Raw genomic sequence first — 22,894 nt, 5'->3', positions numbered from 1 at the left:
GAGCAGATTTTGCTTCTTAGGGCCAGATTTGCAAGAAATTGGTTTCAGATAGACAGTGGGTCAGGGCTTAAATTCTGCCATTCAAAGCCAATCTCCCCAGCCCATTCACTTTGAGAGAAGCTGGAGATCATCATCATCAGAAGACAGCCCAACAAAACTGGCTGCTTCACACATGCATGCGTGTGAGCATGCGCTCACATATATGTGTGCGTTGGTCGGGCAAGACCCGGCATTCAAAGTCAGCTCAATGGAACAGTCTGGATGCTCTTCAAGCTCCTGAAGGCTAAAAACCACAGCCAAGCACATGGGGGCCATCCCACCAGGAGGAGAATAGCCCTCAGAGGTTCTGAACTTATCATTTACAAGAGATGGGACAACGAAAGTGATTTTGAAATGAATGATCCTTGCTCAGTTTTGGGATTGGGAGGAGGCAGAGAAGAGTGCAACTGTAAGGAGTGGGGAATAAGAGCTGGAGAATGATGTCCTAGGAGAGATGCTGCAAACCTGCACGGCAGGGTTTGGGGGTATGGTGTGGAAGATGACGGGGAGAGATGATGCAGTGTTAGCACATATGAGGTGGCTTTAATAGCTGTAAGCAAAAGATGTGTAAGGTGAAACCTGGTATTGCTAAGTTGGAGTTCCTGGATAGTGCATCCAGCAGCTAAAGCACAAACTGAGCCACCAAACATCGTTGGTCTTTATCACTGGCAAACAGTATCTGCTAAGTCTTACCCTGAAATTAAGTTTCTTTTTGTCATAAAAGAAAAAAAAAAAATGAAGATTCCCCCCTCCCCTCTGCAGACGAGTCTCAGAAATCCAGCTCAGGTGGAGCTGGAAGCCAAGTGGGACATTTGCCTGTTTCGCTGCCTGTCCCCGACCGCTACGGCTTCGTGCTCTTGGTGGGTTCCGAGGACTGTCGCACATCAGTCCACTCCTGCATGGTGCTCTGCAGCGCCTGCGTCTTCTCCTTGTCCACTTGCACGTAATCAACCTTCTCATCCGAGGCGACCGACGAGGTGGAGGGCTGTGGGGAGGAGAAACATGGCCACTGCCTGGTCACTCATCAGCTCCTTGCTTTTCCCTCTCGCTCCTTCCCGTAGCAGCACCGTGGGTGCTGCAAGTTCGCCAGCATCTCCCCTGCTTTCTCACAGACCCCATAGCTCATCACCCTCCCTTTCACTTCCCGAAGGGTCTTAGATGAAAGATTTCAGTCTACTCTGCATCTTGCTTGGATGAGATTGCAGTGCAATGGGAGGGTGGAAACAGCACCTGGGTCTCTACCTTCACGCCAACTCTGGGACGTGAATGCTTGGTTGCAAATTTGGTATCTAACCACTGATAATGCAAACTCAGCATTGCATCTTGCTCGTTTTCTTGTAAAGAACTCAAGAACTCTTATAGGTACGCATAAAAATCCCAGCTCCATCCCTCTTAGCTGTGCTGACTCTACACACCTATGGCACTAGATTATTTTCATCCCCAAAACAACAGATGTGTTTGCAGGTTCACCAAGGAGACCTGTTGAGGAAGAAGGAGATACTTGTTTCTGTAGTTGCCTGAGTCCTGGAACTTTGTCTGCTTCTACAAGCATTTCAGAGGACCTTCCAGCTACTTGCAACCAGAGCCAGATGAGATGGTGCTTTCAAGGGTCTAAAAATCACTTTTGCAGGTTGGGATAGAATTTAAATTGGTAATACCTGCAGAAATATTGGTGGGAAGAAAGAAACAGTCAAGGGAGAACTGCCAAATTACAAAAAGACCTAACCAGTGAGATGCCTCGCCTAGGAAACAAGGCGGTGTTCGAGAAAATTGAGGCCAACTCACAGGTGATTCCCACCAAGGTTTATCAAGTGCCTTGTCCTTCACCATCCCCTTGCTCAGGTGCTCCTTTGCTTGAGCCAGTCTCTGCTTCTCCCTCACAGTTTGCTCAGACCTGCCTTTGGTCCCTCATGTCATATGAGACTTTTAAGCCTTGTCTGTCACAGAATCATGGAATAGTTTGGGTTGTAAGGGACCTTCAAAGGTCATCTAGTCCAACCCCACCACCTCAGGAGTGGTTTCCTTTGGATGTGGGGATGCCCTGAGGTCCACCCTTGCTCTGTTTTCCTGTGATTCACTTTAGGATGGCTTTTGTTTCCCCTGTGTATGAATCTGGAGAAAAGTCACCAATATGTGGGTCTTTAGAAGCTTTCTCCTTTCACATTTCCATGTGAAACTTGGCAGAGGTATCCCATTCCCGACCCATTTTCTCCCCACAGCTCTTTCTCACTGGGCAATGGCTTGATTAGCTCAACATAATCTAGCTTTTAAACATCAGCTTTACTTTTCAAAAGCAGTTTGTCCTTTTCCTGCCCAAATGGTGCCCTTTAAAAGCACCTGACTGTCAGGAGGCAGGTGCCCAGCATTTTCTGAATGAGCTCCTGAAATTATCTCAGGTGAAAAAACCTAAGTCTGGTTCTGGAGGATCTGTTGTTCTGAAGGAGGAAAACAAAAATTTCTGATACTTCTTGGAATACTTCTTGACAGCTTTGGAATATCAAATCTCCAGCTGAATTTCTGGTCTCATCAGCATCCCTGAAGCCCTGCACATCCTTGCTTTCTGGTGACACTTCCAGAAAGGCTGCAGACGTGCGACACAGATCAAGTCTGACCTAGAATAAATACACCAGAGGATCTGCAGGGAAAATCATGCCTCTGAGGCTACAGTGCTGCTTATCAACCCTGCCCAGGGCTTTGGACCATGCTGTTGCCAATGTGCATAAAAACCCTTAAAAAATTCATCCCTTTTAATTAGAAGTTTAAAACCGCCCCCCCCCATACCTTTCTGTGCGGCCCTGGTGAGCTTGGCTGGAAGTCCAGGGCCAGATAATCCACGCTCCCCGAACTCTTTTTAGGGGCTGGGCTGTTGGTGCCACTAGGAACAGGAGAAGCAGAAATGGGGTTTTGCTAATATAGGGAAGAGACAGGAGAGATAATGAGGATTAAAATGAGAAGAAGGCAAAAAAAAAGGAATTAACACAAATCTGGCAACAAAATGCCTTGGTTGTATTTTTAAAAGAGGTCCCAGACTGGATATGTGCTCACCTGCCCCTCTGGGACCAGGCTGTGCAGAGCTGCTGGGGGACTATATATACTGTATACTGTGCTAACAAATGTTTCAAGTTCATGGTCTTGATTTTATGTGTTGGCGCAGTTCTGCTGCCTTTGTGCTGATTTTATTCACATGCCTGACATCAGATGTGGACTTCAGCGTTTTGCAGGAACCACACCTCAGTGAGGCCAGACCAGCTCTGGGATCTTCACTAAACACATCCATGCTATACAGAGCACAGATTCCCTCTGCCCCCTCAGTTACACAGCCTCAAAAATATGCTTCAAGTCAGCAGCTTCACGAGGAGAGACAAAACCCCCTCCCTGCAGACAGTACCACTCCCAGCTGCTGCTACAATAGCCCCTGCCCTCCACACAAACATGAGGTCAGCAGCTATTATAGAAATAAAAAATCAACTTAAATTAGGAAAATAGACTGTGATAGTCCATAGACATTTTTATCCCCTCTTAATTCCTCCCAAAGTAGGTGATATATGTTCCTGATCTCATATGCAGTTAAAACCCCAAAGGGACGTGTCATTTTGGGAATGAAAGCCACTGTTTTGTGCCTGTAGGGATGTACATAAGGATTACACCACATTCCTCATGGTGCTATCTGAGCAATTCCATGTCATGAGCTAGGAATGTGTTTGCAGAGCTGGGGAATGTATATGTCCTGCCAGGACCATATATCTCAGCTGTGGGGCCCTTACCATTGCCACGTAGTTCTCCTCGCTGTCTCCCGAGTCAGTGCTGGTGATGCTCTGGGAGGAGACAGGGCGGCAGTATTGCAAAGAGCCGGCGTTGAAGCTCTGGCTGTAAGGACAAGGGTCAATGCGTTAATGGTGGTGGCAGGTGTTGCTTGTCCATTGTTGTTTGTTGAGGGAGGTTGTCCTCCCACTCTACTCTGCCCTGGTGAGGCTGCATCTGGAGTTCTGGGCTCCCCAGTTTAAGAAGAACAATGATTTATTGGAGAAACTCCAGCTACAAAGATGCTGAGGGGTCTGGAGCATCTTTCTTATGAGAAAAGGCTGACAGAGCTGGGTCTGTTCATCCTGGAGAAGCTGAGAGGGGATCTTATCAGTGTTTGTAAATATCTCAAGGCTGGAAGTCAAGAGGATGGACCAGACTTTGTTCAGTGGTGGCCAACGACAGGATGAGGGGCAACGGGCACAGATTGAAACACAGGAGGTTCCATCTGAACATGAGGAGAAACTTCTTTACTGTGAGGTGCCAGAGCCTGGCCCAGGCTGCCCAGAGAGGTTGTGGAGTCTCCTCCTCTGGAGACATTCAAACCCACCTGGACACCTTCCTGTGTGATCTGCTCTGGTGACCCTGTGTTAGCAGGTGGGTTGGACTGGATGATCTCCAGAGGTCCCTTCAACCCCAACCAGCCTGTGATTCTGCAACCTGGGGCCTGGGCATGAAGAGCTGTTGGCATTGAAGTTCTCCAACTAAACCTTCCCGTGAGTCAGAAATCACCATGTTTGGTGTTCCCATTTCGTTCTTTCTAGGACTTTTTAACAACACCTTGCCTGCTATGTACCTGTAACACTCCTGCTATCAGTTACATAAATTGGGCTCCATGAACTCTTTTATCTCACAGGAAATAATTCATTGTGGAGGATGCAGACCCAGCCTCAGTGGAGCTTCTCACCCCCAGCCTCACCACAGCTCCAGGATTTGTTTACCGTGCAGGGCTCTATCTGAATTTTTTGCTGAAAAACAAAGCCTCTGAGGCATTGTCTTGCTTGCAATTGGCCAAATCTGATTATACAGAATAACATAATGCAATCAGCATCTGGCATTAAAGCTTGTGTCTTAAAAAGCTATTTGTTGCCTTGCAGTAAAGGCAGGGTCATATGATTAGCTGATAAGGGAAAAATCCATTAGCTTCTCCCGGGTCGGACGTCTTGTCAATCAAACCCTGCTTGCTGTTTCCCTGTGCAGTGATTTCAGCACACAGTGCTCATGCCCTGCAGTCAGTCTCCACACAATCCAATTTATTAGAGGAGTCATAGCAGCCAAGCTTTGCCTCTGCCTTTCATTGGGCAACATCAGACCACGAATTAGCAGCAGAACTGGAATTGTGCGAATCCTGTTATTTTTGGCTGGCAGATTTTGCCCTGAAGTGCTCTGGTTTCATTTTGCAGACTTCCTTCAGGCTAGGCTTTGCTTTCAAGGCAATCAAAACATAGCTCAGTCAGACCCTGCAAATGTCACTTTGTGGTTTGAGACTACAGTGGGGTTTTGGGGGGAAAAGTTGGACGTGAAATTGTGGCCTGTGGCCCCAGTGCTGCTGAGTTGGGGTGGCTCAGCTGGGTCATGACTCGTGGTGGACTACAGGTCCTGCTTCAGAGCCACAACCCTCCGGGTGGTGTCAGATGCCAAAAATAGGAAATATCTTCAAGGGATCTTAATTAGCTGCTTGGCCACATGCTGGGCTTTCATGTGAAATCCTGACCTAAACCAATTTATCATCCTGCCACCACCTGTAAGTTGGGGAGTACAACTCCAGCTCTTACAACGCTTGACTAAGCTCGTGAGGGGTCCAAGAGAGGAGCCCCTCTGCTTCAACAGTATCTGCCCCAGGTCCTAAGTCTGGCCATGATGTGACCAAAGAAATCCCTGAGCTCCGAATCACCATGGTGTGGCAGGATATTTTAGGAGAGAATTACTCCATAAATGCTCCTCTTCACAGATAGCTGCTTCTGGTCCCTGGTGGAGATAAGGGTGTTGAGCACGGTGGGCTTTCATCCCAGTGGAGATGTTTGCATAGCATGACCCAGCTCTGCAACTCCTGTTTCTAAAATTGGCAAAGAACAAAAGGAGGGCTGAAGGGAACATCCAGCTTTTGGGGAAATTTGGCTCTGCATCCAAAGGCTGGGCTGACTTCTAGCTTGATTCAAGATGGCCCATGAGAAACATGGCCTTCAACAAAAAGAGATGGCAGGCCACAAGAAACCTTTGCAGTGAGCTGAAGGGCAGCTGACATCCTCATTACACTTAACCACAGATGTTTAATCCACAACAAAGGTGACAGCGTGGCTACAGGTGAACACCAGCGAGAGTGAGACCAGAGATCTACTGTTAGAGCAAAGCAAGAATTCCTGCTCCAAGCATTACTCACGTTGGCCTGGACCAGGATTTTGTGACTGGCGATTTGAAGGGAAGCTCCTCGATGACAGCGTTGTTTCTCAAGTCCAGCGGTGATGGCTTTGCTGGAGACAAAAAACCTTTCATTCAGAGGCAGCGCATTCCTACAATTAAGCATCTATGGCCGGCACGAGAGAGGATGCTCCTGAACAACTTGCTATTTGCATCCCATTCTGCTGATCAAGCCCCCAGCCCTCCTTGCTGTTGACAAATTCCCCCAACCAAAATCTCTACACTCATTTAAGCCTCTCAGGGAACAGAGATCTGCTAAAAATGCCCAAACCCAGAGTATAATAAATCCATTAATTAAGGACCTGTTATAACCCATTATATGGGGACAAGACCAGGCATTGCCAGACCTGAGCTGCCTCTGACCAGAGAGTTTCCTCATAGAGAATGGGAAAGGACCTCTGCAGGAGAACATGGAAGCTCTTTTCATCATGGGTCGTTCATTGGGTGGAAGAGTGGTTCACTCCAGCCCCAGTCCTTGTCTAGCACATTGATGGGGTTAGGTGCTGACACCCTAACAATGGGAGCCCTTCTCCTTGGCATGTCCTTGGTGACCTGTTGGGCAATGGTTTGTGGAGGAATTTGGAGGATGGAGGCAAAGCCCTGAGGGAAGAACTGCCTAGAGACAGCCAGTAGGAAACAGAGGAAGAAATCTGGGTTATCTGAATACAACAGAGACTTTTTGAGTGGAGCATAGGGAGTGGTGCAGCTAAAGATGGTGAGATCCTGCCTGTGCCATGCATCTCCTGTAAAGGTCAGGAAGGGTTTGAGAGAGCACCATGAAAGTTGCATTTACACCACAGTCCTCTTGAAAAACAGGGATGGAGAAGATCTAAAGGTCTAACTGTGCTGCAGTAGAAAATCACACCCCACATGACTCTGCTGAGCGTGTACAAGATGATAGATGCAATCCAAAATATTACAAGAATAGAAGAGTTCCTGTAGAGATTTGCCCACAAATAGCTGTTCTTACCTTTCCGGTCAGGTTTGAGGTTGCGGTTGACTGGTGGGGGCTGGATTTCACTCAACCGTCTGTGGCACTGTGCCATGGCTCCTCCTTTATGCACGGGAAGGCTGGCTGAGGACAACCCCACCAGGTCAAAGTGATGTGGTCCAGGGCTCATGGGGATGTAGAGATTTTGGGCATTGTCGTTGGCTTTCTCAGCGTGGATCAGGGGTGAGGAACCGGGGTTCATGGGAACATAGTTGTCCTCAGAGTCGGTGCTGTGGGAGCGGGCCACCACTGCCTTGGCTTGCTGGGGGACAAGTGGGAGGATGTACTGTGAGCATCAGACACTGCTCAACCCCATCCCACTATAAACCCCATCATCTCATCATTACTGAACATGCACCTGAGGTGGGACCAGCTCTAACATCTCAGGACAGAGGGAAGGGATGGTCTGTCCCCTCCTTGGCCACCAGTTTGCACTGAGAAGGTCTACCTCCACTGTTTCCAAGACACTGTGACATCTTGAGTTCAGGGAAAGGTCTTAATAACCCAGACTTGAGCCTCTTCTCATGATCAGAGTGAGCTGCAGGAGCATGCTTTAACCTGGAAAGTAATTTTTCCCTGGGCTCTGGCCATGACTAAAATGCAATATGAAAAGCTGCTTTAATGTCATTTCCAGCTCAGGAACTCTCAGAAAGTGCACAAAAGAGGCTGTTCTGGGAACGTGTCAAAATTCAGCTCAGCAGCAACCCAGGCTTTCAAGGAAGAAGCCAAACTCCTGGGTGCTTTTTTTGGGTAAAAGCTCCAAGCAGATGCACTCTGTGGAAGCACCAAAAGCAAAGGTCTGCATGTGGTTCTGAGTTAGGTGGTTGTCCCTCCATCTCTATCCTGCTGGCCACCATGGTTTTAACTGAAATCAGTAATAAAACCCTTCTTGACTTAGCTCTTTTGTAATGGTCTGTGAGGTTCAACCTGGAACTGATTTGTCTCCGAATCTATAAGGTGCAAAAGGTGCCTATAGCGTGGTGGCTGATACTGAGGCCAACTCACCAGGTAGGAGTTGTACCCGTCGTTCATCGACTCGACTGACTGCACAGCACTGCCGCCTCCGTGCTGGGGGTATTCGTACGTCTCACAAGAAGAAGCTGCAACACAACCACAAATGCACAACATGTCCCAGCGCTAATAAACCGCTAATAAAAAGCACTCCTGAAAACAAAATCCAGGTACGGGGAGGGAACAATCTACTCTTGGTGATTGAGACTCTGGTGGGAAGACGTGTCTTTTAGCCCGTCACGGACTCCCTGCTATGCTCCCTCCCAATTAGCATCTCTCTGATGTGTTAACGCAATTGCACGTGCCACATGGACCTAACCTGGTTCTGTCAAAGTGCTGCAAAAACCCAGGGGTGAAGATGTCAGATAAGGTAGATCACGGTGACAAAACTGGGTTAAGGGAGAGCTCTGTTATGGCTTGCTCAGCAGATGTGAGGGCTGGCAGCCCCCAGTAAGGGGAAGATGGGGTGAGGACGGGGTGCTAAGCTCTTAGACTCGTCTGCCTACTGCTAAGCATGGGTCTGATCTCAGCCTAAATGTTGGTATTTAGGTAGGAGGAGATGGAAGAGGCATTTCAGGGAGCTGTGTGCCTCATTTACAGTATGTTTTCTCTCCAACTGCCTCTTCTAAGTTATTTTGCAAGTATCTAATCCTAGGCACAAGGTTTGAAAATGGCACGCCCATCCGTGGCCCATCCACGGCCAACGGGAAGGGCAGTTCTGCTGCGCTGGGGGCATCAGATCTTGGAGATGTGCAAAATTATGACCGTGTCTGGTAAGCAAAGCGAGGTAGCTCCAGGCTGAAGTGCGCTCTGTTAACCACAGTTATGAACTGAACTAGAAGCAAGCTAAAAATGGCTGAAATCACCAAAATCTGGTGAAGAGCTGCATGGGCAAGCAGGCTTGAGGTTGTGGTTGAAGAAGCAACACAACCAAGAGTCAGGTGAGCAGCTTGGGTGGGCAGAGCCCTGGGGTTGCCTCTCCGTGCCCATTACATACAAAAAACAGGGTCAGATCCTGACCAGGGAGAGCTTCTTTGTGTTCAACCCCCTAGTTGATGGCATCAGCCACCTCAGTCCTACCACAACCCAGTGGTGCTGACCCGTCCAAGGCTTCTGGGTAGGACAAAGCCACCCCTGAGCTCCCCACCCCCAAATTCACCTCGGTGCAGCCTGCTGTTCTCCACTGCCGGCAGCGTGTTTCTCCGGGGAATGGTGGCTGGCATGGGGGCCAGCCCTAAGTTTTCACCAGGCTGGGGCCGCTGGGGTGGGCTGCCCCACCGTGGCTCCATCTGCCCGGGTTTCGGGGGCCGTGGGGGTGGTGTGGCAGGTGAGTCGCTGGCGGCCACAGCCAGAGCATTGTGGTTCTTGTCCAGTGTAAATGTCCTGGGGATCTGGTAGATGGAAAGCGGGGTGGCAGGGATGTCGTAGGAGTCCGTGGAGAGCTCCCCAAACTCCTTGCATAGGGTGTTGTTGGGAGTCTTGTAGGTGTAGACCTCCTCGTTATCCGTTTCGGAGCTGGTGAGGCTCGACTTGGGGTGGGTGTAGGAAGCGAAGGCGCGCGGGAGGTCATACGCACTGTCCCTGAACTCCGAGTTGTGCCGGCTGGGTTTCGGCAGGCTGTAAAAGCCGTGGAGCTGCCCACCGACTCCATTCATGCAGTGCCCATTGCCCTGGGAGAGCTTCTGGACCGCCGTGTCGCTCCGCATGAAGAAGGCAGACCTTGTGGCTTGGGAGAAGCTGGCGCTCCTGCGGAGAAAGGGGAGAAAGGGGCTTAGATGGGGGAAGACCCAGTCCTGGGGTGCACTGAGCTCTGCTCCCCCAGTTTGTTATCTTCCCAACCCACACTGCCCAACCCCAGGGCGATGGGTACATCTCAGACCCCTTCAAACGTGCCCACAACCCATTTTGTCCTGAGAACACCTTCAAAATGACCCAGTTACAGCTGGGAGCACTCAGCTCCATGGTGAGGCTTTAGGCAGGAATGAGCATTTTATTCAGACAAATAGCTCCAAAAGGGCATTTTTTGCATCAGCTGACAACAACCCAAGACATGGCTGCAAAACGTTACCCCATCAGCATTGCCATCATGCATTGGCCACCTCTCTGCAGTGCCTTGCAAATGTGTTTGAGAGGGACTGGAAAAATTCCTGATGGCGTAGATGAGGTTCTTAAGTACGTGGTTAAGTGCCAGTGTTGGGTTAACAGGTGGACTCGATGAACTTGAGGGTCTCTTCCAACCAAAATGATTCTGTGATTCTATTTCAAAGCCTCCAGCCATGCCACCATCCTTTCATCTTGCAGGGCAAGCCCCGAGGGGCTGAGGACACTCCCAGCTGAGATTTTGGGTTTGCAGCCCTGATCTGCAGGGGAGAAAGAATGAACCTCAGGGTTGAATTCAGATTTATAAAAACACTCAAGTGCCCTTGGTTGAGTGAGGCAGCGTGGTCATTAGGTCCCTGCCTTGCTAATGACTCCTTGATTTGTATTGTGGTCACACCTGGGGACAGCAGCCAGGACAGAGGGCAAGCACTGGGGAGACCTCGGTCCTCTAATGACTGCTTGTTAGCCAGTGCTCCTCTGCTAATTCTCTTCAAGTTGTTTCATCTCCTGTTTTATCCCTCCTGCTAATTCCTCTTTCAAGGCTTCAACATTGCAGAAGATCATGAGCCCCATGGGCTTGGCTTTCTGTACCCCTAACCTCGGCAGATGACATTTTCTCAAGTCAGAGGATGCTTGAATTGGCTACTTGGGTTTTTCTTTCTCCCCACCTTGACCCCATCCCACAAGACTCCGGGAAATGCAAGTATCTCTGATGAAGCACTGGGACATGAGGATAAGCCATGGCAGAGCTGAATGTGGATGATGATGATACCTTCCTTCAAGCCGTCTAAAGCAGCGTGGAAGTAGAAAATTCAGCAAAGCTCCAAAAAAGAGTCACCCTGCCATGAAGAGCTGATGTATACACACGGGGAGGGTGAGAGATAGCCTTGGGCTGGGTGTTTTTGCTCACAGAGGTATAACCACGTGTAGGTCAGGCTTTTGGGGACCATGTGGTGACAGTCAGAAAAGGCTCAGCCAGCCCCATTTAAACATCTCCCCATGGGAGAGGGTCCTGCCCTGTGTCAGTCACCATGCTGGGAAAAACAGAAATGGTTATGGGGAAGGTTCCCAGTTGTGGCAAATCACTGGGGAAGTGCCAGTCCTATGGGAAAAGCTGGGAGATGCTGGTTTCCACCACTCTGGTGGGGTTGATGCTCTGCAGGGACAACAGTGACTCTGTTTCATGGAGCCAGCACGAGATGGCGCTCAGAAATAGGGCTCATTTGGGGAAAAAACCACAAGTGATGCTGCGATATGACAAACGAACCCCTGACTCGGTGCACCCAGGAGATGTTTGGGCTTTGTCAGAGTCCTTTTGGCTGAGGAAACATCTCATGGGTTAATTATTCAGCATTGCCAGCCAATTAGCTACTATTACCCTCATTTTATGGATGAGTAAAGTAAGAGCTCCGGTGCTGAAAGGGGAGGGATTCCCAGCAGTCCTGCAGCCTGGCCCTGTGCACTGGGCATCGATTGGGGACATTATTTCTGGTCCAGTTGCACAAGCTGCCGCTGGCCAGTTTGTCTCTGGCCACCAAAGCGCTGGTGCTCGCTCCTTCCTCCGTGCTGTCCCAACCACATGTGGCCTCTCAGAGGGTGGCTTTTAGGTGTCCTTGCAGCTGGAGCATCAGAAAGCCCTTTTTTTAAACACTGTTCCATTAACTCCATCTGAAGTTAGTTTTTTGGAGCCTTTTTCTGCTGTTTTTATTTCTTTTGGGGGGTAGGGGAATGCAGCTGCAGCAGGAAAGCCCAGCGGAGGCTGCAGTCCAGGCTCTGCTCTCACCCCACGCCAGCTGGGCTCCATCTCTCCCTTCCTCCCTCCTCGCCACTCTCGTGAGCCAAAACTCTTCATGCCAGAAAAAAAACCTCCTCGCTATTTAAGGCAACCGGCTGTGTCTGGAGGTGGAGAGCTGCCACCGCTCAGAAATACCACATGGTGCACCATGGGCTGCTGTGAAGCCCAGCAAGCTCTGGGCTACAGCAGGGATGGACAGAAGAGCGATGCAAACCCTGCTCATCCCTCTTGTTGTGGTTTTTTTCCTGGTTAAAGGTAAGAATTAGGGTCCCATCTGCAGGATCACAGAGTGGTTGAGGTTGGAAGGGGCCTTTGGAGGTCATCTGGTACAACACCCCTACTCAAGAAGGATCACCCAGAGGCAGTTGCCCAGGAGCGTGTACAGATGGCTTTTGAATATCTCCAAGGGTGGAAACTCCACAACCTCTCTAGGCAACCTGCACCAGTGCTTGGGCATCCTAATATTGAAAAAGTGTCTCCTGGTGTTCAGAGGGACCCTCCTGTGTCTGTGCTCGTTGCCTCTGGTCCTGGCACTGGGCACCACTGACAACAGCCTGACTCCATCTGCTTTGCACTCTCCCTTCAGGTATTTATATACACGGGTAAGATCCCCCCTGAGCCTTCTCTTATTCTGGTTGAACACTTCCAGGTCTCTCAGCTTTTCCTCTTAGGAGGGATGCTCCAGTTCCTTCAGCATCTTCATGGTCCTTTGCTGGACTCTCTCCAGTATGTCCATGTCTCTCTTGTACTGGGGAGCCCAGACTGGACCCAGCACTCCAGGTGTGGCCTCACCAGTGCTGAGCAGAGGTAAGGATCACCTCCCCTGACCTGTGGGCAATATTTGGCCTAATGCAGCCCAGGACACCATTTGCTTTCTTTGCTGGTTCATCTTCAACTTGGTGTCCACTAGGACCCTTTTCTGCCAACTTGCTTTCCAGCTGGGTGGCCATCAGCATATACTGGTTCTGGGGGTTGTTTCTTCCCATGTGCTGGACTTTGCACTTCTCTTTGTTGAACTTTGTGTGGATCCTGCTGATCCATTTCTCCAGCCTGTTGAGGTCCCTCTGGTATATCAGCAAGACCATCTGGCCTGTCAGCCACTACTCCCAGCCTGGTGTCATCTGCAAACTGGCTGAGGGTACACCCTGCCCCGTCATCCAGAGGATAAATGAAGATGTTAAACAGGACTGGACCCTGTATTGCCCCCTGGGGTACACCACTAGTGACTGACCTCCGACTAGACCTTGTGCCACTGATCACCATCCTCTGAGTCCGGCCATTCAGCCAGTTTTTAATACAACCCAGAAAGTCGGGAAACCCGGGAGCTTGGGAGATCGCTGCTCTGACCTCCTCCTCCCAACTGCAATAATCTGAGACCGTCGCTCAGTGATTCCTCCAGCTGGGTTTTGCAGACCTCCGAGGATGGAGGTGGGTTGAGCCGCTCACCCCAACCCCTCCCTCAGCCATCCCTGAGGTTTGGTCCTGGGTAGGCTACAATACCTTGCATTTTCTGACTTTCTGCTCATACACTGGTGGAGGAAAAGGTAATCCTGGGGGGCACTGGCGGACAGGGTGCTCTGGAGGTGGCCGGCGGGCGAGTCGAAGGTGAACAGGGTGGGCTGGCTGGAGTGTGACGGCGCTGAGGACTTGCGCTCTCGCAGCAGGTGGTGGCTGGCGCCACTGAGCTCTGCCGGGGAGGACCGGGGCGCGTGGTTTATGGAGGCGATGCTCCTCAGGGTGTCTGTGCAGGGAAAAAACACACCGGTGAGAGGCTGGACACAGTGACCCTGCAGCCTGTGTTCCTGGGATTTTCCTTACTGAAATGCTTCAGCATTTATGGAGGTTGGTGGGTTTGCTTATGGCTCTGAGTGATGCACTAGACAGAAGGCTCCTCTACTTGGAGCGCACTCAACTAGAGGTACCATGTAGGGGAATAAATATTTTATCATAGTTTATAGTTTTATCATTATTGTATAATTTTATTTTATCACATGCTCAGCGGCTTGCAGGGATGTCTGGGGGTTGTCAGAGGGACATCAGGGGGTTGTTAAAACCTGCTTAAAAACAAAAAGGAAGGGGAGAGGAGAGGAGAGGAAGAGGAAGAGGAAGAGGAAGAGGAAGAGGAAGAGGAAGAGGAGAGAAGAGAAGAGAAGAGAAGAGAAGAGAAGAGAAGAGAAGAGAAGAGAAGAGAAGAGAAGAGGAAGAAAACGACCTTCCACAGTACAGTTTCTGCTTCTGTCTTTTCTTAGAGACCTTTAGCAGGTAACTTTAGAGATGTAATTTAAGTCATGCCCATCCCTCTATGTAAGAGCATCACTGCTATCCTTTTGCAGTCAGGTAAACTGAGGCATGAGTTGCAGATATGAAGGAACATAATGACAATAGAGATGAAAATTATTCTGATGTTTCACCAGTTCTCTCTATTAATTTTCTGGCCTCAAAAGAGTCCCTGCTGTTTTCTGCTAGGAAAATGAGAAGTAGACCCAAGATGTGATTCCTGGCACATGCTTTCCTTGCTCAAGGAGAAATTCGCTTTAAAATATTAAATTTGTTTCAATGGAGAATATCCTAGAGGTCAGGAATAATCACCTGGCCATTCCTGCACTCTGATAGGGTGTTCCAAGAATTTGAACCAGGGCTGAATTTTTAGAGTGAAGATGTAAACTCCCATTAGAAACATTAACAAATAAATAAATAAACAACTAAAACCAAACCCCAAAACAACCACAAACAAACAAAACCTCAATCCCCCCAAGCCTCCAGAAAATTTACAAGCTGCTGAATATTTTGGGAAAGCTGCTCCATCTCTGGCTTCAGAAGACCATGCACAGTCTCCCTGCCATGGAGGCACCCCTACCATGTGAAAACATCATTGTTCAATTAAGTCACCCTTTATAATAGCTCTGATTTACATTTATTGGTGCTGATGCAAAACACAGAAATAACCCAAACCCTAGCAAAAAGGACACATTTTCTTTGGTAATTCCACCTGTTTTCTGACCACTACTGATTTAAGGATTGCTCCCTTGTTTGCTCCAGTTTGATGTCCACCTGCTCTTCAAATTTGCCTTGAGAAACCCATAAGGGAACCCGCTCCATTATGGGGATGAGGGGGATTTTACAGATTTCCAACTTCTTTTTTCCATTCATCCCCTCAAATCCCAGATCTCACCAGAAATTTTGGGCCTGACTCTCCTATACTGCAGAGAAACGAGTTCTCTGTGAAATGGCTGTCATGGCTCAGACAAGGAGATGCTCCACATGGGGTGATTTTTCACTGCCTTCTGAATCGTGTCAAGATACAAAATCGATCTGTCTGCCGCTCGTTCACCACCGCTACATTTTTTTTTCCTGGCGTTACTGCAAACTTCACTCAATGCAGAAAAGTACATTAATAAAAGGCAAAGAGCGTGGCTCGACTCTGTTGTTTCATTTGTGCAAAACACAGAAAGGATCAATATTTAACACTGACATTAAGGGTGGGGGATGAGAGCTTAAAACTCTGATTCCTGCCTTCTTTGCATGGCCATTAAAGATCCCCCTGTGCTGTTTGTGGGAGTAAAATGGCTATATCGGAGTGTCCTTGGACAAAACAGTGCCTTGACCCTCATTCTTATTAAATATTTATCCTGTTGCAGTGAAGACTGATCCCCATTGGAAAAGGAATCTTGAGAGCTCTAGGAGTCCCAAATGTTAGTCCTAAATCGAGTGATCTGAGGTCAACCAGTGTGGTAGTGCCTATATCTATCTTTCTATCAAAAACAGGGGGGATGTCCTCAAAGTGCCTCTAGGAACAGTCCCCCAGATCTTGCTGCCTCCCAAATCACAGCCAAGAGTTGCCCAAGACATTTGGCTTTGGCCAAGAGTCTTCCAAGGATGGTGGGAGGATGGGAAATTGGTGTTGTGTCTCCATCCCAGCATGAAGGTCACCTCTGGGGACAACTGTGAGCTGCACTGAGTTGAGGTTCTTCTACCCTGAGCAATCCTTCAACACTATCCCTGCAGGCTCTGCACTTGTCATTGCATGGAAAAGCCACATCAGGCCAAAATACACCCAGGAGTTGGAAATTACACGAAGTTATTAGTGCTGACACAGCCTAAGGGGAGACATGGGGATGCATGGAGGGAAAGGTCCCAACATCACGCTGGGGCACAGCAAATTCAAACCACAGCACTTTGAGGAGCACAGTGAATCTTGTATGGCTGGGGCGGGGCTAATATTTTCCCAAAAATCAGTGTGATTTGGGGAAACTGGAGAATACAGTGTAAAAGCTCTTTGGAAGCAGGATGAATTACCCCATGGTTACTCCAGCAGCATAAAAGAAAAAGAGGGACTAAAGGGACCGAGCAGCAACGCCTGGTAAAAGCACGTCTCTTCCCTGGGGGACGCCGCTCTATTGATGTCCACATTGATTTTCAAAATGAATTCTCAGCTCGCTTCCCGCAGCGACTCGGCCACCGAGAGCATTAGTGGGAGCGAATTCAGGACTCACGTACTCCATTAGGTCGGCGAGATGAACTCTGTAATAGCAGGTGAGAGATGGATTGCTTTGTGGGCATGGGAGGGTATTGCAAGGGCTGGGAAGATAAATCCTATAGCTGCAGAAGGAGACTGCTAAGATTGCTCTGTATTTTTTATGTTTTGTTTTGGTTTGCTTTTTTTTCACAGGAAAAAAAGGACAGCTTGTGCGCTCGGGTCACACACTGATGATGGGTCCCGCTGGGGGTGCAGAGAAGGGGGCAAGAAAGGAAATCATGGCAGAAAAATAGTATTAGATGCTATACATGCTAAAGGAAAAAGTCAAGACATTTGTGGTCTTGTAGTAGCCTGAAATGGAGAGAGGATGTCATGAAGGTAAAGCACACAGGGTGAATTACAAGCCAGACATCCCAAAGTCATTTCAACTCACCATGCCGCAGCTCCTGGCTCCCAGGCAATGAACACTAAGGCTCCTTTCCCATGTCCACATGGGACACTCAGTGAAAACCTCCTGGGGGTCCCATCTGGATGCATCTGGGTTATTGGTCCCACCCACATCATGACCAAAGATGCTCAACTCAATCCAGCCATGAGCCAAGAAGAATGATGCTTCTCCATCCCTCATGGCCATCTGTCTTGGGGCCAAGGATAAACCCGTGGCCTCCCTTTATTTAACAGCATATACGCAGCCTTCAAATCCCTTGGCTTTATGTTGACATCTTGAGTTTATCTGGAGGGAATGTATCAAATACAGCCAAGGAGGGATAAGATCCTGTTCCAGTTCCTACTGCCATTCCCAGGGGGGCAGAGCTAAGGTTATGTAGTGGGGCCATATGGGAAGTGTCATCTTAACCCCACATTTCCTGGCTGGTTCTCTGAGTTGAGGGAATTGGACTCTCACGGTCTGGAAAAAGGCAGCGTTGGACGCCCACAACTTAAAATTTGATGTCAGCAGCATGACTTGCATGCATACATCTCGCTGGACTCATGCTGCAGCTGTTGTGCTAGTCCCTGTGAGAATACGAGCCAGAGACTCAGTGGGGATGAGCCAGCAGGGCCCTGCAAAACCCAGGTTGGCCAAAGGCTGGGCACTCACTAGTCCAGGTTAAGAGGTGCCTTTTTGGTCATATGTTGTAGCAAAAGGGGGAAAAAACCTTCTTGCGACTCCAGCCCAGAAGCAAAAATACACAACTGTGAGCACGGCCAGCAATGGGACAGACTAGGCTGAGAGCCAGGAATTTTTTAGGAATGTTTTCAATCCCCCGAAGTGGTATTTCCCTCCTTGCTGATAGCTCTGAATTCCCTTGGTCAGAGCGCTCGGCTGTTTCTGTGTGCACAGATCTTCACACGATGTTCCTGGGTTTAACTGAGCGATATAATTATTCAGCCTCCTTCGGAAACTGTTGCTCAGAACCACCTTTTGTACTGGAGCCACGATGTCAGCTTTGCCCTCCTGAAGGCAGAGGCTGGGACTGCAACTCCCTGTATCCCATGGACATTAAATGATGCCCTTGGGAAGGTGGCAAATTTTGGGTGTAGCTAAATTCCTGCGTTCCCATCGGTGGTTGCGGTAAAGGTGCCAGGTTTGTTTGGCATCCCTGAGTGGCATGAAATTACCCGTGGTGCCCACACCACACTGGCAAGAGCCAGCTGGTCCAAGGAACCTTGCAGATAAGGCCTCCTAAGGTCTGGCCTGGCAAATAATGCCATGAAAAGCCTCATAACGTGCTGCTGACTTGATGCCAGTTAAAACTTATGGCCAATGAGACTGTTTTTTCAGGAGAGAATAGTAGAAATCTCCAACAAATAATCTATAGGAGAGCAAGGGGCAGAGCGTACTCATGTGCTATCATCTTCCCTACTCTTTGGACCAGCTCCATCATTTCTTAGCAAAAAAAGGGGGAATGTTCTCCAATGGGAAACTGCCTGCACCTCTGTTTTTGCTGCCAGCTCACTCCTTGAGCACAAATACAAAAAGAGTAAAAAAGAAAAAGACAAACAAGCCTACCAAAGCAAGCCCTCCACATGGTTCTCCTGTCAGGGTGAGGAAAAACAACATGTCCAATGGATGAGTCACTGGCTACCACGCTGCCAGGAGGCCCTGGATTGCCACGAGGATGAGTGTGGCACCTGAGGAAGGTTTATTTACTGAGCTTTCCCTGTCGCCTCCGAGTTGGATGGCATTTGGAAAAGCTGTTATCAGTCTGAGGATGACTTGGCAGGTCACCTGCTAAAGGTTTCCTCCAGCAGGTTAATTGGAAAGGGCATCTGATTTGGATAATTTCCCCTCTTCAGTTTCCATCAGGGTGGGGAGCTGCATGCAAGGACACAGGTACCCTAATATTTGACATTGTATGATTTTTGGGTGCCAAACAGGGTGGGAGGGAGCTCCCAAAAGGTGAGGACAGGGCAAGGTATGACTCACCACAGCTGCATCCTCCACTTCAGAGGAGCTGAAGGGTGGGGACAAAAGCCACATCGGGCTGTTGAGCTTTTCCTTTCCAGTTTCTGCTGCTTATTTCCATTTGCTTTAAGAAACTGGTCAGGACAGACTGGACAAGGGAAAGGAGGAGCATCATTTACTTTATGGACAGACATCTGCTGCACTGACGGCTAAGGGCATACTTTCTATTACCCAGTTTCATCCATCTAAATGATATTACCCTGAGCTGGTCCCCTTAGGTTTTCCTCTACCAACAACAGTGAAATCCTCCAATTATTTAAGCATCCAACACAGGATGGGGAGAATTACTCAAGAAAGAGTTTATGGGAGAGTGACTGAGGTAAAGATAAGTGGCAATAAATAGCTTTGTCTCTGCCCATTAATGTCAGCGCTTTCCTTGCATTTGTATGAAACAACTGAAAAAATAGTGGTAATGTAGAAGCATCTGCCTTGGAGGAGCATGGGAAACAGGGGAAAAAATCACAGCACCGGAGAGTGAGTGAGCGAGAAGAGAGGGAAAGGAGCCAAGTCAAACCATCCTGACCTCAAAGCATTATATATCTCAGTTATTTTAATAGCAATCAATTCTTTGAAGGACAACGGGGCAGAAGGGAGAGAGACTGCCACAGAAATGATGCGATGCTTCTCCCCGGAGAACACAGGTTTGCTTCTGTGAGACAAGGCTGTACCCAAAACCCCATCCCTGTCCTGAGAAATATCCCTTGGTGCCACTGAGCCCTGTCTGTATTGTACCAGCATGCCCCGTGTGCGGCGGCTACCTTTTAAAAAGCAAATCTGCCACTCGATTGTGGATCTCAACCTTTTGTGCCAATATTTGGAGACCTAACATTTGGCCAGACAGGGCTGTCTGGTGTGCACCTATTTATTTTCTGTTATAAGGGCTTCGGTGCTGGAGATAAAAGCAGATGAATGTGGATGCTTGCAACCCTGGTTTATGCGCGACCTTGAGCATCCTGCCTGGGACATCCTTATCTGAGAACCCTGGAGTAGGACGATGACCTACAGCCAGGGATGAAGGACGATCTCAGGGCGGCAGCGTAGGCTGGGACAGGCTTCATTTGCTCCTCAGAACCAACCTCATCTCCGACCCTCTGCTTCATGAATCATCATCTCTGATATGGCAAAAACAATTCGATGAGGGATTAAATGGAAAAAAAAAAACCAAAACACAAAAAACCAAGACAAAAATAAGGCTGGAACAGAGGGAAAAGGCTGTAGCTGTATATTAATAAAACACAAAGTGGTCTCATGGGGTGTATTTCTGCCTTTTTCAGGGTAGATATAAGATGGCAAAGACCAGGCAATGGGGATGTGCAGAATTGTCTGCTTTCTGTCCGTGCACAGCAAATGCAATTCCCGTGGATGCCAGGGGCATCCTTAGGAAATCTGGCTGGAGGTACGAGGGGTCTGAGGAGCAAATCATTCCCAAGAGCTATCAAAAGAGATGACACATTTATATGATAAAAGGTTTCTTTCCCTGTACAGAGGCAGCTTCATGATGGCCTTGGATCAAGCTGGTTTCCTCACTGCATGAGATGAAGCTCTGGCGTCCTGTTTTGGGAGATGGTACTGGTTGTTATTATTAGTTATTATTATTTGTGATGATGATTAGTGATTTGGGGTTTTCCTAACTGGGCTTTCCCTTGGACATCACTCTGCCACAGTCTCACCCAGCGCTGTGGTCCAACTTGCCACCAATGGGCAGTCAGAACCTGGTGTGTCATCGACTTTGCATCCCCTAGCCCAGGAAAAAACTTGGTTTTAGGTCCTTAACAAATGTATTTGCATCCTCCTTGTTGTTCAATGGGAGCAAGATGCAGGCACCTCTCCTTGCTTAAGCAAATATGGGTGCATGCTTTACTTAGTAGGGATGGAGAAGGAGAAGGAGAAAGGATGAATCCCAACCTAATCCCAGCCAGGGCTTCTTAATGGCTTGCTTTAGATTTTATAGCCTTTTTTATGGCAATGGGAGCGTAGGTCTTTCATGCTCCAGGAGAGCAAAGGAAAACTTTCACTCGGAGGAAATGTGAACCCATTTTACTTATGCATGATTTAGTACCATTTCTATTCAAGGGAGCGCGCAAGAGGCCCAAATATTTGCACTTTGTATTATAGAAAAACTGCCATTCCCAGCTCTTTACAGAAGTAATTTATTTCGATCTCTTCTTACCTTGGGGGAGAAACGTTATAACTCCCGGTTTGCTGGGGAGTCAATAAAACAGCAGCGCTGGTAAGGGTCTGCTTTACCATCACTCAGCAAGACAGTGATGGAGAAAGGAAGAGGATCCCCAAATTTCTTCTCCCATGTGCGGGACTAAACCATCAGAGTTTGGCCCTGATTTTCCTTCTTCTATCTAGGATTAATGTTACTTTTTGCTCCACATTTTAGCTGATGGGTTAAAAGGACAGCGGGTTGGTGGGGTAGATGAGGACAGACTTTGTCATGGAGCCCCAGATTTTTTGCATGGTTTCAGGGGGGAAAAGCATGATCAGGTGCGGCAATATCAGCCACATTGACTACAAAAGCTGACAGAGGAGACAAAAGGAGTTATTAATCTTCACGGCCGCAATACCATGTCCCTGAATTGGCAAGCAAAGCGGCCCAGGGGGTCAGCGCGAGCAAGGGTCAGTTCGTCCCCAGAAAACATGCCCTTATGGATAGAGACTCAAAAAAATAAAATAGTTCGGCTATTTAGGGGTGCAGGCTTACCCTGTCCACATACTACAATTATCTAAAGAAGTCCTGAAGGTAAAATCATTCCCAAAATGCAAAATGCAAGAAAAATCTCTGCAAGCGATGTGAGGATTGCACCTTGCGCAGCCGCTCTCTAGCTGGGCTCTGCCGCACCAGAGCTCCAGCAAAAATGCAAACAGCTCAAAAAAACATCCTACATCTCTCTATTCATCATTAAAAACCCAAGTCCTGCCCATTAGGCAGTCTATTAACAGTGCTCAGTGGAAGCAGAGAGAGAAAAGGTCCCTTCCAGGGAACTACTCTCATTGCTGCGGGGTTAAAAATGCCTGTGACCCCCCAAAGCTTAATGCATTCAGAAATCATGAGTTCACCTGCAGTAAAGGTCTTTGGTATCAGCTAAAACCTGGAGATTTTTCTCTTCCTCTTCTTTTAAGATGCTGTGATGGCAAAAGGACTCAGAATTTATTCCCTACACATCATCATAATCAAATAATATGCTAATGCTATTAGCATGGGACCTTGCATGGCAAATGACTTAGGATCATATTCTTTTCCAAAATACTAGAGTTTCATTTAAATTGGTCTCCACAGCAACCAGAAACGAACTGGAATAATGTCAGATGAAAAATCTTCATGGCTGGGCAGGATGAACAAGGAATTTCACAGTTGGGATAGAGGGGAGAGCAACGAAGATGGCTCAAGCCCACCACCACTGGCGGCCTTGTGCCTGTCATCTTCCACCCAACCAGTTATCAGCTGTGATAATGAAAACAAAGACAAAATGAACCTGCACATCCAGGAAGATCTCAAAGCATCCTGATGGAAAAGGGATGAGTAGACATGGGATTCATGTAGACATGAAGCCTGAAGAGGCTTTCTTGGTCCTCCTCCCCACAGATACTTTCTCAGTGGCCCCAGGGGACATGCATATGACACCTGGCTTCGTTCACGCTAAATCAGTTCTCATCTGTTCAGCTCAAACCCGGCTATTGGCAAATGGCCTGAGAGAACGTAGCTCCTGATCCTGAGCCAAACTCCTGTCTATTAGTGTTGTACAAGCACAGACCAGGAAGAAGGTGTTTGCTTCAGGCTTCCCTCTG

The 22,894-nt window shown here is 48.4% G+C and overlaps 1 protein-coding gene across 1 annotated transcript in view; it reads right to left on the bottom strand.

Moving 5' to 3' along the window:
* Window positions 1–880: 880 nt before the first annotated feature.
* GAB2 (GRB2 associated binding protein 2) overlaps window positions 881–22,894 on the bottom strand; it is a gene marked incomplete at both ends in the record, with an annotated part of 100,894 nt that continues 78,880 nt past the window's right edge. Inside the window, 8 exons of the mRNA XM_080363102.1 lie at window positions 881–1,024; window positions 2,821–2,946; window positions 3,804–3,906; window positions 6,221–6,311; window positions 7,229–7,535; window positions 8,255–8,349; window positions 9,420–10,006; window positions 13,656–13,896. Of these exons, the coding sequence (XP_080219228.1) occupies window positions 881–1,024; window positions 2,821–2,946; window positions 3,804–3,906; window positions 6,221–6,311; window positions 7,229–7,535; window positions 8,255–8,349; window positions 9,420–10,006; window positions 13,656–13,896 (1,694 nt within the window). The remainder of the gene's footprint in view (window positions 1,025–2,820; window positions 2,947–3,803; window positions 3,907–6,220; window positions 6,312–7,228; window positions 7,536–8,254; window positions 8,350–9,419; window positions 10,007–13,655; window positions 13,897–22,894) is intronic.

Source organism: Nesoenas mayeri (genome assembly GCF_963082525.1).
Source record: "Nesoenas mayeri genome assembly, chromosome: 1".
Taxonomy (NCBI): domain Eukaryota; kingdom Metazoa; phylum Chordata; class Aves; order Columbiformes; family Columbidae; genus Nesoenas; species Nesoenas mayeri.
This window is presented reverse-complemented; position numbering and strand designations above follow the sequence as displayed.